The sequence below is a fragment of the Anoplophora glabripennis genome, unplaced genomic scaffold (genome assembly GCF_000390285.2).
Source record: "Anoplophora glabripennis isolate ALB-LARVAE unplaced genomic scaffold, Agla_2.0 scaffold898, whole genome shotgun sequence".
Lineage (NCBI taxonomy): Eukaryota > Metazoa > Arthropoda > Insecta > Coleoptera > Cerambycidae > Anoplophora > Anoplophora glabripennis.
In genome coordinates, this window is record NW_019426054.1 from 68,232 (window position 1) to 85,798 (window position 17,567).

At 34.6% G+C, this 17,567-nt stretch overlaps 2 protein-coding genes across 2 annotated transcripts; one reads left to right on the plus strand and one right to left on the minus strand.

The window, feature by feature from the left end:
• Positions 1–5,599: 5,599 nt before the first annotated feature.
• On the minus strand, positions 5,600–11,351 carry LOC108912898. The gene is made up of 3 exons (XM_018718313.1): positions 11,211–11,351; positions 6,567–6,707; positions 5,600–6,509 (listed from the first exon to the last, which is right to left on the minus strand). Exons 1-3 carry the CDS (start codon positions 11,232–11,234, stop codon positions 6,321–6,323), a joined length of 354 nt encoding a protein of 117 aa, XP_018573829.1. The 5' UTR covers positions 11,235–11,351; the 3' UTR covers positions 5,600–6,320.
• Positions 11,352–14,219: 2,868 nt separating this feature from the next.
• On the plus strand, positions 14,220–16,551 carry LOC111693108. The gene is made up of 2 exons (XM_023457248.1): positions 14,220–14,883; positions 16,439–16,551. Exons 1-2 carry the CDS (start codon positions 14,220–14,222, stop codon positions 16,549–16,551), a joined length of 777 nt encoding a protein of 258 aa, XP_023313016.1.
• Positions 16,552–17,567: the final 1,016 nt, after the last annotated feature.

The following is a 17,567-nucleotide window of genomic DNA, read 5'->3' on the forward strand; positions in this document are numbered from 1 at the left end:
TGCAAATAACTGATAAATAAAGTAAAAACTTACCTGGGCATAACCCCGGCACAGATACCTGTAACAAAGATGCCGACGGCCTCTATGCTTAAGCCGGGGATTAGGTCGGTGGTTAAGAGGAAAGAAAAGGATTCTTTCCAGGTAGCCTTAATAAAGGCAGGTAGATCTTGCTCGTTGCAATGCACTTCACTTCACAATAAACACGTCCGCTCAGTTCGGCCGCTCGCTCGAGAAAGAGGGTCGAAGGTACCGTGCTTTGATCGGAGCAATGGTACCAGGCGAGGGTCCCCGTTATGTCCGTACCCTTAGATCCTTCCTCAGCTTGGTGCCAGCCTTCCAATTCCGATAAGTCCTCAAGCCTACCATTGGTGACGGTCCCGGCAAGTTAAGTCATCCTTATCCTTGATCTCTCCTCCTGGCGTTGGTAACGGTTTCGTGAGATTCCTTGCTTCGCTGTCTACCGATTTAGATTTTATGTAAGCACAATAACTGTTGAACTGAACAAAATATAGCTTATTGCATTGTCGTAAAAATTTCTTCATTAGTAATAGCAAATTAGTCATTCGCTTCATTAGCAACAGCCATTTAATAATAAAAATAAAGTTCGTAATAAGTGTTCAAATTGATTTAATTTTCGTGGATACGCAATTCTAACCCTCTTTAAAGATGGCATAAGTATTCTATTAAATATTAAAATACTTTAAACATTATTCACAACCATTTGGCACTCATCCTCAATTCGTCTTTGCAATTCTGCCCGAGTATCAACTAAGCATCCAAATTTCCTGAAATATGAAATTCAGTACACTTGTTCCCCACTGTTGCTGCCCATACATTGATCCTAAAAATAAATAAAAAATGATGTTTTTGGAAAAGGTTATTCACTCTAATAATGTAAAATACGTGATTTAATCATGTCTTGTGAATATTGCCTCGTCAATCAAGAGGATATTCCTAAGGAAATCAGGATTGGTTTCTTTCATTTCTATTATCCTTGACAAAAACCTACTCGGGTTGGTAGATAATCTGAATACTGTTGGTTATGAGTTAATGTTCTTCTTTTCTCTAATTTTCTCCTTCAATTGTCAGGCCATATGATGGTCTAATAATTTTGCATAGGTACTTAATGATTAGAAACAAATATCAGAGTATTATTTGACTCGTATACCATTGTTTCACAGCTACCTCAGTAATGCAATACTCTGCAGGTACGCACGCCTGTCTCACTCGTAAACGGTTTATTTTACTAACTTCGAGAGAAGTATTATTCTTACCTTTTTTCAGTCAAAAATTCAGAAAATTAATTTTATGTACACGATTCTTGCAAAAAGGCGAAAAGCGGAAGGAGAGAAAAAATTAAATCACCTTCCCACCCCCCCAATTCATCCCAAAGATGATTTTTTTATCTTACAACTAAATTTAATGTACCTTTAAAAGGTCCTGAATTTCAGCTTAATGTTCCAAGGCATTTAAAAATTTTAATTGAAAAAGTGGTTTTCATCCTGCCACCCCTTCGAGGGATTGTAATTTTCAAAATTACGGACGCTAGTCATAGTGTCCTTAATTTTCGAAGTTCTGTCGCCTCATAAAATATTTGCACTGAACTTTGTATGTGTATTTATATAGGTATGTTTATGTATTTAAGGAATGTTCGTATTAGCACAGTATCATCAGCATTGCCAGTTATTTTTAAATCAACTTACAATACTCAAAGTTACAATGAAAATAATTTAGTATAACTTAAATACGCGTTACTTCAAAGTCGCCATATTTTTTGTTTTTAACAAATTAAAAATTTCACGATTTATTAAGTATTAACCAATATTGATATTTAGATACGTAACTAATTGTAAACAAAATAAAATGTTTTAAAATAATAAAGTGTATGTATTTAATTTGTGAATCTCAGTGTCAATGAATGTAGACATTGACTTAGTTTAGCTGAACTATACTACTGTCACTATGTACAGTAGATTTAGGATAATTAAAATATGGATGTCCCCAAAAATACGGTATATTTATACTCTTTATTCTGTCTCTTAGACATATTAAATTAATCCAAAATAAAAAACAAAATTAAACTGTGAACAGTTTAAATTTAAGCAGAATTCCATTATGTTCCGAACGCTTCCGAGCTGCAATGAAGGTTAGCCACCGCTGTTCTGTTGCGGCATGCATTTGAAAGCGAATATACCGACTGTCTTCGCACCTGGCAGAAAACGGGAATGGCCGAATATTTAATTATTTGATTTGATTACATTTTTAGTTTAGTCGACTTTATCGACTTACGAGAGGGTGTTTGTAAAGTGCCTTTGAGTGGTGTAAGTGTATAATATATGTATTATGAAAAATCATGTATACGAATCAAGAAAGAGGTTGATATGGTTACAGCCTACTTTTTATCAGGAGAAAATTAAACAATATCAGATAGAATACCCAACTTATAAGTAAACACTGAATAAGAAAATGTTTGTAAGATTGGTTCAACATTTAAGAAATCACCTGATCTTTGAACGCCAATGTTGGACGTGAACAAACTCAAAAAGAAACGAATTTTAAACGTCGTGGAAGAAAATCCTGGTACCAGTACTCTAAGATTAGCTACAAAATTTCAAGTACGGGGCGTCCCAAAATTTATGCAAGATTTGAATTTTGCGCCGTTTGTGCGGTAAAGTGTTGCCAACGAAAAAAAAGACAGTGTGATAGCTGACAGTATAGGGTTATTAAAAATACGAAAGAACAACGCGTTTTCATTAATGGGCAAAATTTTAAAAATAATGAAAGTTTTGCAGTTAAATATGGTTGGAATAATGATTTACCTTCATCAGTTGTGAGATTAATTGAAAAATTCAGAGAGACTGGAGCTTAGTGATCGTCCTTCAACAAGTCGCTCAACACAAAACATCGAAGTAGTTTATTCAAGGATTGGAGATTTCAAGAAGCTCTCTACAGCGTATTCTCACGAAAGGTTTGCTTCTTCATGCTTATAAAGTAGGGATGACTGATCCGAAGAATTTTACGGATGAGTTATACATTTATTCGATGTATATTTGGTCTTGGTCCTACATTTGATGAGGGCTGGTAACGTTTGCTCATAGATTATGTTTAATAAGTGCCAAAATGTGTTAAATCGGAGAAAAATAAGGGTGTTATAGTTAAGTGCCACACTCTGTATAACCCAGTTCTATTAAGAAATTAAATTGCAGTCATTTCGAATTTCCTTTATTCCTTACTGTTATAAATATTTAATAATTAAAATTAGAAATAAATTTCAGCTTAACTATTAGATGGGTATTTCTTAATATATTCAGATCTAACCCTTTATTGGTAAAATGTAGGGGCATACTGTTTGTTCTATAAATTGCTCATATATTACACCATCTGTATTCTTTCTTCCATATAAAGTTTTAAATACAATCACATATTAGTAATTAATTTTATTGTGGTATGCATGGTGAAAGACAATTCTTTGATTTATTGATAAATATATTAATGTAATAATAATGTGGTTATTTCAGCATAACTTTTAATTTATAGAAAATTATTAGGGGGTAATTTGAATACCTATCTTATTAATATTTGGTATGTTGATATCTCTAAAACTAATTAACTAATTCTATAAGACTACACTAAAAATCCATACTGTATTTATAGATACATACATTACACAGGGTGAGTGATATTTAACATAGTGTAGCAAGTATGTGATAGTATTTTAGTAAATAATATTTATCACATGATCATTTTTTCTTTTTGATATACATGTCATACATGATAAGTTGTCTTAATATATCAATATCAAGCTTGTATATTATTTGATATCTGTTCAAATTCATTTTTTTTTTAAATTTTGATTTAAATTACAAGGTGCTTATTCTAATTAATTTAATGTTTTATTTGTTCTTTTAAATCGTTTTTGATGTAAAAAACAATAAGTTAAGTATTTCTGTAAATCTCAGTTCAGAAAATATGAAAAATATATTTTTTTAACTTTAGCAACCTGTATCTTAAAGAGGGAATATTTGTCGAAAAATATTTGTATGATAAATCTTATTTACATATCATTATACTCTCGATTACAAAGTTAATTTGACTCATCTTGTATACAAAGTGTCGGAATATAAATACTTAAGTCATACTTCAAGGGTGGCTTCTTAGGTAAAAATAAATTGAGACCACTTTGCTTCCATAAAAAATTATGGACCTTAGAAGATTTTCTTCGTTTTTAAATTATTTCGATAAAATTTGGTACAGGGGAGTTTTTGAAAAAGAAACGTATTAATATAATCTTATTTTTTTCATGAAACAGAAATCTTTAAAAACACCTTAAAATAGTTGTTTTGGTTTATTTGCTAAATTCTTTTTTATATAGAGATTTTACGAAAATATTCGTTTTGAAACTCCACTTTATTTGTAAAAATGATATATCTGTTGCATATTTAATATACATAGTTCCTAAGAAAAATGTATCTTCAACACTGCAGTCATCAGTTAAGGACAGTCCAGTATTTGGGAATATCCTGGCCTTATTAAACTTAATTTATTTTTGCTGAATTTGTAACTATACATATTTTTTTGTAATTTACATCAGTTTACCCTCATTCATGAGTCAATGCCTACTGAAATATACTTATCTCTGTGAATGTAGCTTCATAGTTCTGCATTTCAGTAAACATTGAGTTTTTAATGAAGGTCAGTAGGTAAAAAATGTAAAAAACAATTTATTTCAAATTTAACAAGTTACAGTTAATTATATATTAATGAATTATATATTAATACTTGACTAGTAACTGCAGCAGAAACTCAAAATTTTTTTAAAATCTTAGCAATTTGTTTTATGTAAAGTTCACATGCATTTATATTTGGTGAACCCAAAAATTCCTTATGTTAAATTTCACTGAAATATCTTAAAAGGTAACAGTTATCTCGATAAAATTAAACCGAATTATATCTTTGCTAATTATTTTCAGCTAAGAAAGCTACCCTTGGAGAAAGGCCTATTATTTATTAGACATCATGTATATGTTATATTACATATATACAGAATTTTGCAATGTTTCAACTTATATAGATGATTCTCTGAATAAAAGAAACAAAGAAAAGAATCATATAGTCATAGGTTTGCAAATGCTTAATTTTTTTAAATTCAGGGCGGCAGTGTTATCATTTTTTTAGTTATTCTCATTATTTGTTTTAACGTTTTTCAGTAAACGGATTGGTACCTACGTTTATATGTAGGTATATTATGTTGGTACGCAAAAGTGTTAAATGTACCGAATTTGGATCTTAAAAAACCTGTAAAACAAACAAAAGAAAAAGAAGTAATAATATAACTTTCATCGCCTTGTATATCAGAAACAAAGCGTTTGTAGACCAACGATGATCTATTGGTTGGGGGAAGTGGAGTATTCCAACGCTCTGTATACATATATGTATGTGTGTCCACATTTATAACTGCGCAAAGATATATGTCTATGTACAAATATACAGGGTATCCACCAGGCCATACCTCATGAGTACTCGTCTGTGAAAATAAACTGATTTAGATCAAGCTCCCTTAGAACAATTTTCTTTCCTCCAAAAAATTATTTGTTATTATTATTATTATCATTTGTTTTTTTATTCTATAGTTTGAAACGTAGATGTTTTATGAAACCCCACTTTATTGTAAAAAAGTATACTTGTTACATGTCAAAATGTACCGTTCCCAAGAAAAATTGATTTCAACTTATTATTGCAGTCATCAGTTGCTAGTAGCCGAGTATTTGGGAGTGCTCTATCTAATACAAGTAAATTTTTCTTTACCAAATTTGTAGCTAAATAAAATATTTTTTACAATTTACATCAAGGCACATAAAAAATCAGTGTTTACTGATACATATAATGTAATGTAGTATCACAAAAATTAATTTACAGAGCTATATTTCACTTACTAATTGCGACAAATTGGTATAAATTGAAAAAATATTTAATTCAGTTGTATGAATTTAATTAATTTTTAAAAAGTAATTAAAATGGAGTTTTAAAAAACATAATTTTCTCGAAATTTATACCAGCAAAAGTATGACAAAAAAACAAAAAATTGTTTAGTGATTTTAGCGATATCTATGTTTTAGGTAAAAACTAATATATTCAAATTCAGCTACCCCAAAAACATTCCCTTATTAAATTCCATTGAAATATCTTTAAAAGTGACTAAGTTATCTTAAATTTCTTTGAAGATGAGTAACTATTTAGAGCAGAATTGTACCCTGATCTAAATGGGTTTATTTTCACTTCCGAACACCCTGTATAGAAATATAAGATTAGGATTTAATAACTTATGGATTTACATCATGTGACAAAGTGTTCTTAGTTTCTGTGGCATTGACTTCTGTAGTCATACAATGATGAATATTTGAAATATGTTCTTCAGCAGTTCTTGATGAGTACTCTGAATATTCGTCTTTTTCATCAGATGCTTCATCCACTAAAGCAATTTTACCAAATCCAGATAATTTTTGATAATCCTAAAAAATTACATCTTTTATATTTATTGAACAACTTATAGTTGAGAAATAACTAACCTGATCTCTTACAGATATAGTACCATTACCAGAATCACCCTCCTCTCCACAGGGTTTCAATACGAGATATAATAACAAATCAGACAAAGAAATAATACCTATTACTTTTTCTTCATCATCGACTACAACTAATCTGTGAACCTACAAATAATATTGTTAAATATGTATACAGGGTGGTCAAATGAAAACGAAACAGAGCCATTTTCAGGAACTGCGTCAAAATTGTAAGCAAGAGTAAGCATCACCCCAAAATATTTAAATGGCATTGGGGGTTGAGTAATATTTCTTTTGAAAGCTCTTACAATTCTCTTTACAACAGACTTTAAATTTTATAATTCCGCCCAATACTTACTAAGAATTTTAATTTTAAAGTTGAAACTTATGTACAAACAATTAGTAACGGTAAAAATGTCAGTCATTCGAGTTAAGTACGCCAATGGTATAAATTTAGTATTTCTTGCATTACATTGGTTTTTGTAGATTTGTTATCACTTTCGTAAAAAAAACACAATTATTGTATCAAACAGAAATGAATGCTATACACACAATGAACGTAAAATTAGTGGATTCCAAATTATTTTCTAGTATTATTTGGAAGCGTTGGTTGGTAGTTTAATTGTGTTTTTGAAAATTAAACACTATGGTTTATTCCATTGCGGAAAGGGTAGATACCATTTCTCTTTACTTTATGAACAATAAATGTGCGAATAGAAAAGTTCAGTTATTTAACGAACAATATCAAGATCGACATGTCAGGAGGAAGTATGTTCTAGAGTTAGTAAAAAAATTTCAAGAGACAGGGAACGTAGCCAATAAAAAACGAGAAATTGAAAAACCTATAGTTAATGAAGCTAGTGAAGTTGCAGTTTTGGGACAAGTTCATCTTGATCCTACATTAAGTATGAGGCAGTTGGCATCTGTGTCTGGGATCAATCGAACTAGCATACAAACCACTTTGAAGAATAAATTCCATCCATACAAAATACATTTAGTTCAGGAACTTCATGAGGATGATTATGATCGCCGTTTGCAATTTTGCGAAATAATGAAACGATCCACAGTTCCTTTTTAACATCTGTTTTTCTGATGAATGCAGTTTTTTCTTGAACGGGGCTGTAAATCGTCACAATTGCCGCTATTGGTCCGATTCAAACCCAAGAGTTTTTCACGAGGTGCATACACAGCAACCGGAAAAATTAAATGTATGGACTGGAATTTTCGGTGAGCGGCTGGTGGGTCCTTTTTTTCTACCTGGTAATTTGACTGGCCAAATGTATTTGCAATTACTGGAAGACGCTATTGACCCTGCCTTGACTGATATTATTGAAAATGTTCCAGAGTATGATGAAGATCATTTGATTTTTCAACAGGACGGTGTTCCTTCGCATTATCCGTTAATTGTCCATCACGTTTTCTACGGAATTGGATTGGGAAAAGAGACAGCATTGAGTGGCCTACACGATCACCAGATTTATCGCCCCTTGATTTCTTTTTGTGGGGATACCTAAAAAGTAAAATCTATGGAAGATTCGCGTCAAAGAATCGTCGACGAATGCCGTCGAATCATTCCGGAAATGCTTCGGAATGTGCGCGAACGTTTCGAACAAAATCTTAATTCTTGTATGGAAGCGGGCGGTCATCAGTTTGAACATTTAATCAACTAAGTAGTACATAAGAAACTAAACATAATTTAAATTTTAAAATGTAAATTTTTTCAAAGTAATGGGCGGAATTATAAAATTTAAAGCCTGTTGTAAAGAGAATTGTAAGAGCTTTCAAAAGAAATATTACTCAACCCTCAATGTCATTTAAATATTTTGGGGTGATGCTTACCCTCGCTTGAGGGTGAAAGTGGCGGAGTCAAAAACACCAGCAAAGAATGTCCCTCTTTAATCTAAAATCGACAGGTCTGAGCGTTTTTCTACAATCTTGACGCAGTTCCTGAAAATGGCTCTGTTTCGTTTTCATTTGGCCACCCTGTATATGATTCACTATTCGATTTTTAATGAATTTTCAACATTATTAATCCTAAGAAAAATCACTGTTTTTGAAAGAAAAGGGATGTGTACAAGGAAACTCAAATAAGATAAAGAAAATAAATGTATAATTATGTTTCTGTTCACAATTTAACGGTGTTAAATCTCGAAAATCACTGAGAACTTTGAAAACTTATTCGTCATTATCATCGTCGTCATCGTCATCCCCATCACTATCATCATTATCATCACTAATATCACTAACATCACTGCCATCATTATCATCACTACCATCATTATCCTCGTTCTCTTTGTCTTTAACGCATACCACAAATGACTGGGTACAGCGCTTTTTTATTCGGATCTTCATCGACGATTTAACGTCCTGCTCCTCAACCTGGTCCTCGTCATCGTCATCACTATCACTATCACAGTTATCATTATCACCACTATCATTACTGCAATCACCATCACCACCCTCATCATCATCGTCATCGTCCTCATCCCCATCGTCGTATCCGTCACTGTCAATATTCTCGTCACCGTCCTAGTCATTGTCCTCGTCCTGCTCTTTGACCTCTTCATCCTCGTCATCATCATCCTCATAAATAACCTCATCTTCATCATCATCTTCAACTTCATCCTCACCCTCACCATCATTCGCATCCCCATCCGCATTCCCATTCCTATCCCTATCATCATCATCCTCATCCTAATTTTCATCCTCATTCTCATCTTCATAGTCGTCGTCATCTTCTCATCGTCATCGTCATACTCCTCGTCGTCACTGTCATCGACATAAAAAATACACAAATTTAAGAATACTTATATAAACATTTGATGCCTATAAGTATTTTAAATATATTTTGACAAAATGAAGACGTTAAAACGAAATTTTGTGTTCACAATACACGAATAAAATGACTTTCGACATGAAAAAATACACGCCCAGCTCAAACTAATGACGTAGATATCAGATATGCGGGTTATATTTGCCTAAAAAATTGTAGCATGCCACTGCAAAAAAAATATCGATGTCCTCCCGCCCGTCGTCGTCCTTATCAATCGTCGTCCACGTCGTCGTTTTCGTCATCGTCATCCTCACGATGATGATGATGACGATGATGATGATAATGATTGATGATGATGACTAATGGTGACGATGATTATGACCATTGATGATGACCATTGATGATGATGACTGATGATGACGATTGATGATGAGGATTGATGATGACGATTAATGATGACGATGATGATGATAGTGATGACGATGACAAAGATGACAACAACGACGAAGAAGACGGCGGCAACGTTGACGATATCATTTGTATAGATTAGTTAATTTATATAGGAACAAATAAAAAAAAATAAAAAATAAAAATATATAGGAACGACAAAAGCGTTGAAAAAAATGGTTTTCCATTATTTTTAAAGAAAATTTGAGCTGGTATTTAATGTTTTCGATTTTTCAGATTATAACGAGCGTTCAAATAAAAACGTGGTCGAAGTTGGCTCTGACACATTGGACGTAGGGAGTAGCTTATAGCGACCAACTTAACCTCATTTCTCAACGAGCTGTATAGCAGCTGTCAGTTTCAATAACGTTAATGACTATATAACTTTATTTTAAAGAATAATCGTGATAACAATAACAAACAATTAAAGGAGCTGCGGAAAGTGTCCCCCTCCTTGTTATAACAATAAATTAAAGACATTTAAATTGAGAGCACACCAAACTCCAATTTTTTGAGCGTGTAGAGGGCCCTCGACCACATTCTCATATTCTGTGAGTTTACGTAACCACTTAAATGAAACCAGGCTTCATCAGAAAAAAAGGTGATATTATGAAGTTCACCGTAGTTGTTTAAAAACCATTCACAAAATACAGCCCGTCGCGGAAAATCAACTTCATGAAGTTCTTGCTGACAAGTTAAACGATAGGAGAACAAACGCAAATCTTTTTTTAATAATGTGTGGCAGGTACCGACTGATACTCCCACCATTTGTGATAAAACACGTACAGAAGTTCTTGGCGCATTTTCCATTATTTGTTGGTCATTTTCTTTTAATTCTTCAATCCGCTTTTTAGGTCGGCCGCTTCCTTCTTTTCTTGTTACATGCCCGTTTCACGAAAAACATTAACACAACGCTGAACTGCACTTTGAAAAATTTTGTACTCAACAACGCCGGGAAATTGATTTTGAAATTCTATGAAACATTCCTCAATAGAATACTTCCATATTCCATCAATCTTGCGTCCATTTCTAAAGTAGGCCTCTATGATAAACACTTTTTGTTCTTGAGAAAACACCATTTTAAACGAAAATATTCAAATTGATAGCGGCGATATAGCGCTTTGACAGATGACGTTTAAGTTCATTTGCTATACGCTACGCCCTACGTCCAAATTTTCAGAACCAACTTGACCACGTTTTTATTTGAATTATTTATTTTTATTTACAGATGTAACATTTTTTGTAACTTCAACACTATATCAAAATAATAAGGTTTCATGAGTAAATGTTTACACAAAAAAATATTTTTAATTTGGATGAGGAAAAGGTTCCTTCATTTTTGACACGTTGCACTGTTAAACTCTGTATTTATTTTTAATAAAGGATAATTTCACAAAAGTAAAATGGCTTTACAAAATAATGCACCTTACCTCAGCCTTTACAATTTTTTCCATAATAGTGAATAACGTTTCATCTAATTTACACTTGTATACACCTTCAAACCATTCATTTCTATGTTCATTAGCTTTTTTTAATGATACATCTAAATCATTATATGTTTTTTCAGCAGCCAAATTCTGAAAAAAATACGTAATTAAATATTTTATTGCTTATAAATAGAATTGAACTTTTGAATTATAAAGGTCTAGTACAAATTTTGCGTTTTCCGTTCACGACTTATAAAAAATATCTATAAACAAACAGATACCTTAATAATATTCGAAATATTTGAAAATCTTTCTCATGAAACATGTCTTAACATTTCTATGGTGAAACAATTATGCAGCAGCTTCGGTGACGGCCTCTAGACAGGTATTTTTATAAGGAAAAGCAATAAAAGCGCGAGAGTGTGATAGCGGATTGATGACATAAGTGTGCGAAAGCGAAGGACTCGAGATCTGTGATTTCAGACAAGTTCCAATCAAAGAGCCTGACGGCGGAGCAGTAAACATTAACGGAAATTGAAACAATATATATATGTGTTCCGTCTCTTTGGAGAAATTGATTGAAAATGATTTATATTCGTAGTATAATTATTTAATGTGATAAATACATCTCCAGAATGAAATTTCAATACGTATAAATTCTTTATTTATAAATTATTTATTGACTTATCTATTCACTGAGAATATTGATTCTACGGTCTAAATTTATTATTATGTTGCAATTATGTTATATTGATTAGTAGGTATCTAATCACAAAAACTCTTCTCAACTTAAAACTATTCATTAATGCAAAAATTAGGTAAGTATATTTACCGAAAAAATATAACCGACCGAATAGTCCATATCCTAAGGGCGTTTTTAAGACATCCATTAATGAATATTAGAACTATAATGAATGTCCGTTTGGGGATGTTGTACGTGCAATGAACGTCCGTGGGCATTCGTTTTCCACAATTGAACAATGGCCTATGAATGGACGTTTTGGACCATTTAAGACGTCTTAAGTCCCTGGGATGTATAAAATATACGTACAGTGTTCTCATCGACGGACGTGTTTGATGCAGTAAAGGTGTGAATGCCTAGTACGAGAAACAGTGAAGTGCAGACCCCATAAAAATTGTTTTTTACAAGACAAACCCCAACGGTCTTTATTAAGAGTACTTGAAAAGAATTCTTCTCATTTTTATCATTATTAATAACCGACGTAATCTCAGCTTTTGCTTCACAGAAAAATGCATAGGAGGGCATCATGCCTCGGTCGCCGACACCCACGGAAAGCGACGGCTCCAACGAAAGTCGGTCGAACAGCTTCGAATCCGTCGTTGAACAGAGCAGAGGATCGGAGAGGGAAAGAGAGCTGGCAGCAGATAATGCCAGACTCAAATATATGATCGACGAATTAAGAAACGTGCTACAAGAGCAACACAGGGATTTGGAGGACCTAGAGAGGAGATCGAGAGAACAGCACTAGGAGTTGTTTTCGCTCTCAGAGGACAAAAGATCTCCAAGGGGGTCAAACGAGGCAAACCCGAAACCTCGTCGAGATCTGAGGATGAGCCTAGCCAGGCTAAAAAGAAGTCGGTAGAGGTGGCGAACAGCCGGCCAGTTACCACGGTTTCCCGGCCACTGACAAGCAACGACAAGAGGCCCCCAGGCCGTACATAGAACAGCTACCCTACCTGTTACAGGAGTAAATAGACTCTCCGCGAAGTGTGCGTCCCTCCTGGAATGTGAAGGATTCCTGTGGAGACGAATTCAACTTCTTGCCTCGTCTAGATGTGGACGTGATGGTGATACCAAAAATATAGGACGCTCACACTGTTAGAATGCCCGGTTACCAAGTGTACCAATTGGAAACAAACACGGAGGAAAAGCCGTCACTGTATTGATCCGCATCCACCGGCACGGTGGTATTTCGGTGGTGACCTGTTACCAGCCCCTCCCTAAGTCCTGCTCACCAACCACGACTTACGTGCGGTTACGTACACGTGGCCGCAAACTGTAGTCATCGGAGCTTTTAAAGCGAAATCGTTCGAGTGAAATAGTACGACTACCACCACGCATAGCAGGGTGCCTCTGCAGTTTGTGCAGGACCACGAGGATGCCATAGCGTAAGGGATCCGATAAGGGCTGACGCACTACGGAGCACGGAGAAAACCAGACGTGTTGGATGTCGCTTTGCTCAAGGCAATACTTATGGCCTCCGATCTGACGACGCATTACGGAGGGGCGTTCAACTATGTCCCCATTCTCCTAATCTTAGAAGATGAGCGACGCGACGAGGAAATCATCGCCAAGTGAAGACCGATTGAGACCAGTTCAGCGCAGAAACGCAATGAATCTGTGTAGCCATCATTCCCATCATCCATGACGTAGCGGCCATCGTGAACCTTGAGATAGATATACAGGGTGATTTATTAATAATGGGACAGAGCTTACGGGCATGTTGCTGACCTCAAAATAGATCGATTAAGCCAAATATGCCTTATCCGAATGTTGCTCCTTTTCGATCTACAGGGTGTTAAAGTTGAAAAAATATTTTCGATTTTTTTAAATATCTTGAGCAACTTTGAACGGATTGTCTTGAAAGTTTGTACACCTATGTTTTCTGAGGTGGTAATTACGGAAATGGTAACTAATTTGCAATCACATCTAGGATGCGCTAGTTGTAGTGTTCCGTCGGAGTAAACATATGTCAAACTTTTTTGTCCTTCAAAAATCTGAATTTCCAATAAGAAATTATTAAACTACGTTCAATTCTAAATAAAAAAGATATACCTGTTAAAAATCGATAAACTTAACCGTTTTCGAAATAAGAACGATTTACTATTTCTTTACAAAATTATTTGTTTGAACGTACGCCTTTAAATAAGATGACTTAAATGAAGTAGGCCGCTGTCAATGAAATGTCATGTATTATTTATGTCAATTCTAAGCAACTTATAAATACTAGACAGTTTAGTTCTTCTTCGTTTGTGATTTTTTTCATTAAAATGCCGCGTCATAATGATTATTCGTTTGTTGAAATGAGAAACATGGTATGTGTGTATGCCCAAGAAAATTATTGTGGTCGTCATGCAGCAGCGAGGTACTTGGAGTTATATCCAAATAACAGACAACCTAACCACAAGCTTTTCAAGACGTTGTACGACAGATTAGGAGAAACGGGATCATTTCGCCCTAAACGAGACGTTGGAAGGCCTAAAGTATTAGCGGCGGAGCAAGAAGAGGATGTTTTAGTGCGAATTGCCGAAAACACGCAAACAAGCACACGCCGAATTTCATCAGCTACTGGTGTAAGTCAGCCTTCCGTCTTCAGAATACTCCACAAAGAAAAATTGTATCCTTACCATTTTCGTCCGGTTCAACAGTTGATGCCACAAGATCCTCCTGGTAGATTTCGGTTCGCACAGTTTCTTCGTCGGCAACAAAATGCTGACCCTACATTTTATAATAAAATATTGTTTACGGACGAAGCTACATTTACCCGGCGCGGTGTATTTAATTGGAGAAATAGCCATTCCTGGGAACTGGAAAATCCTCACTTGCCACGAGAACAACATTTTCAGCATGAATTCTCAATAAATATTTGGTGTGGAATACTTTCCGATAACATTTTGGGACCATTTGTGTTACCCCGTCCACTTAATGGGGAAAATTATTTAAATTTTTTAACAAATGACTTGCCACTCGTTCTTGAAAATATCCCCTTAAATTTACGGCAAACCTTTTGGTTTATGCATGATGGTGCTCCCGCACATTACTCCCGACCAGTAAGAGAATATCTTGATATAAGTTTTCGAAACCGTTGGATTGGTCGCGGCAGCGAAGTGCCTTGGCCTGCGCGTAGCCCTGATTTAAATCCCCTAGATTTTTATTTCTGGGGTAACGTTAAATCTTTAGTTTATAAAGATGTTATACATACTCGAGAAGAGCTGTGGGCAAAAATACAAGAATCTGTTAACATTATCAGAGACCAACAAAGAAGTCTATTCAGTGTCAGACAAAATTTTAACGAGAGAATAAAAAAATGTATTGAAAACAATGGTCGCCACTTTGAGAATCTTTTGTAATTAGACTTAAGCATAATAAAAGGTCCAGGCATTCGCCGACAGTCTTGAATTACAGTGTAGGGAAAACCTTGTCGACGACCAGCTTTTATATTCCTTACCGCGGTATTTTCCGAACCGTTTTGCATTTTCGAATTAGATGTTAGAAATGACTGGACAAAATCCTGATTTTTTAATAGCAGGTCTTATTATTTTTTAAATGGGCTTTCTGCTGTCAACATAAAATCAATTAGTCCATCCTCGTACTGCTACATGAGGTCACGAGAGGAAGGTGTTAACTACAATCAATTAAAGTAAAATATTGAGAACTAATCATTCCTTAACAGGCAATAGTTTTATTTTAGTCAAATTGAATTAAACGGTATGCAGAATCAATTAAACTCTCCAAGATTACTAATAGTCACAAATAGAGCCTCTGAAGTAAACAAAGGTAAGTGAATCTAGTGAATAATTTATAGCAGGCAACATTTCTCCCTTTCGAGCACGGGACCATCCCTCATTTCCCAAGCTTAATAAACTGTGAGAATACTATAAATTTTGAGGTTTCTTCAGTAAGAGAAAAAAGTATGTAGCAAAAGTTAAATAGTTACGGAGAACATATTGAAAACATCAAACATTGAAAAATAAAAAAATGTGTATACACACAATAAGGAAAATTTAAATTATGAACTGTGTGGTCGAGGGTCAACAAAGAAACTCATTATCATGATTAAGTTTATGAAATTTTGCTTTTTCGAACTGGAATGAGCTGGAGGCGTTCTATTTTATCAAGTCTGTAAAAGTTTAGAAATAAATCCCACGGATGCCTGCAGTAAAAGCATAGACGTGTTTCAAAATTCACCTATCTTTCGAATCGGGACTGGAAAACCGGAATAGGTCGAGGGTGATGAACATCTGGACAAGAACTTGAACTCTCCAACCATAGCTCTGCACCCTGCCGTGGATGTCGCCCCAAAAGAGGAAGCCGATCGCTCCAGCCATAAAGATATGGGTACAGTACATTCGCCTAGTCCAAAAACCGATCTATGAGGTCAAACTGCCCCATTGTCACAGCCCTCATCCCCGATGACACGAATTACGTCTTGAGGCCGAATATTGGGTCCGAATTAGGAAATTCACAAAATTTCTGAAAATTACCAAATTTGGACGTAATACCTATAATTCCAAAAAGCGTCATGGTTCTGATATTATTAAACTGGAGGTCCAGAGAGCTCCGCGCCAAATCAAGGGACACCGGAGTCGGAGACCAAAGTAGACGGAGATCGATCGTCTAGTTTATGTTAGTGCACTTGAATAAATTTACATTGTATCGTATATTCTGAATCAACATACGTACACATTGTTATTTATATTACGCAATACATAATTTCTAAAATTAATAAAATTTTTATATAAACCTTTTATCATATCCACATATAATATTAAGTATAATATTAAGGCCCCAGCCCTAAAAAACTAGTGCTAGCGGCACTAAGAAATTACAGGGTCATACAACTCGAAGTGTTAGAATCAGTGTAAAAAAACTCTATACAGAACCTAAACCCTCTACTAGATCTCTTAAGGGTCAGTTGAAATTCGAACTTGAACAGTGCCTATCTTAGCGACTTGGGAAAAAAGATCGTGATCAATCTTCCAAAAGCACAATTGAACTCAGTGATGGCAAATAGACGTAGGTCTCCCGACCTTTCATGGGAATCTACCTTCTCAGGGCTAGTCAAAATGGAGGCTGGTGAGTCAACTAGATATCCCCTTGTCGGCGAGACGGTGACAATACTCCCTGCACCGTTAATCATGTTGGACCCAAATCAAACAGCACCGTCCCAATTCATCCTGATATTGAAGGAAGAGACTGATTCTCAAGTCACATGTGTAACGAATTTTTTATTAATTTCGTTTCATTTATTTTATTCACGCTGTATAAACTTTATATTTTATAAAACCTCTACTTTATTCCTAATTTACCCAACCTCTCTTGATAATTAACATTCGTAAAGAATTCTGCAAACCTTCAAACTGGCATGTAATTGTGGTTCCTTTCCTTTTATTGTAATTTTGTATTTTGCTAATTGCTTGTTTTCTTATTTAATTAATTTAGGTACGACGACGTGGTGCGTAACCTTAGGCTTTTGTCAACGTCACGTGGCAATTCATGTCTACGACATGTAGCTTTGATTTGATTGTTTCTTTTAGCAAAGTTTTAGGACCCATACTGAGAGTATTTAAAATTTCAGATTTTAATTCTACGGGGAGCATCTCCTGCATTTGAGGAGT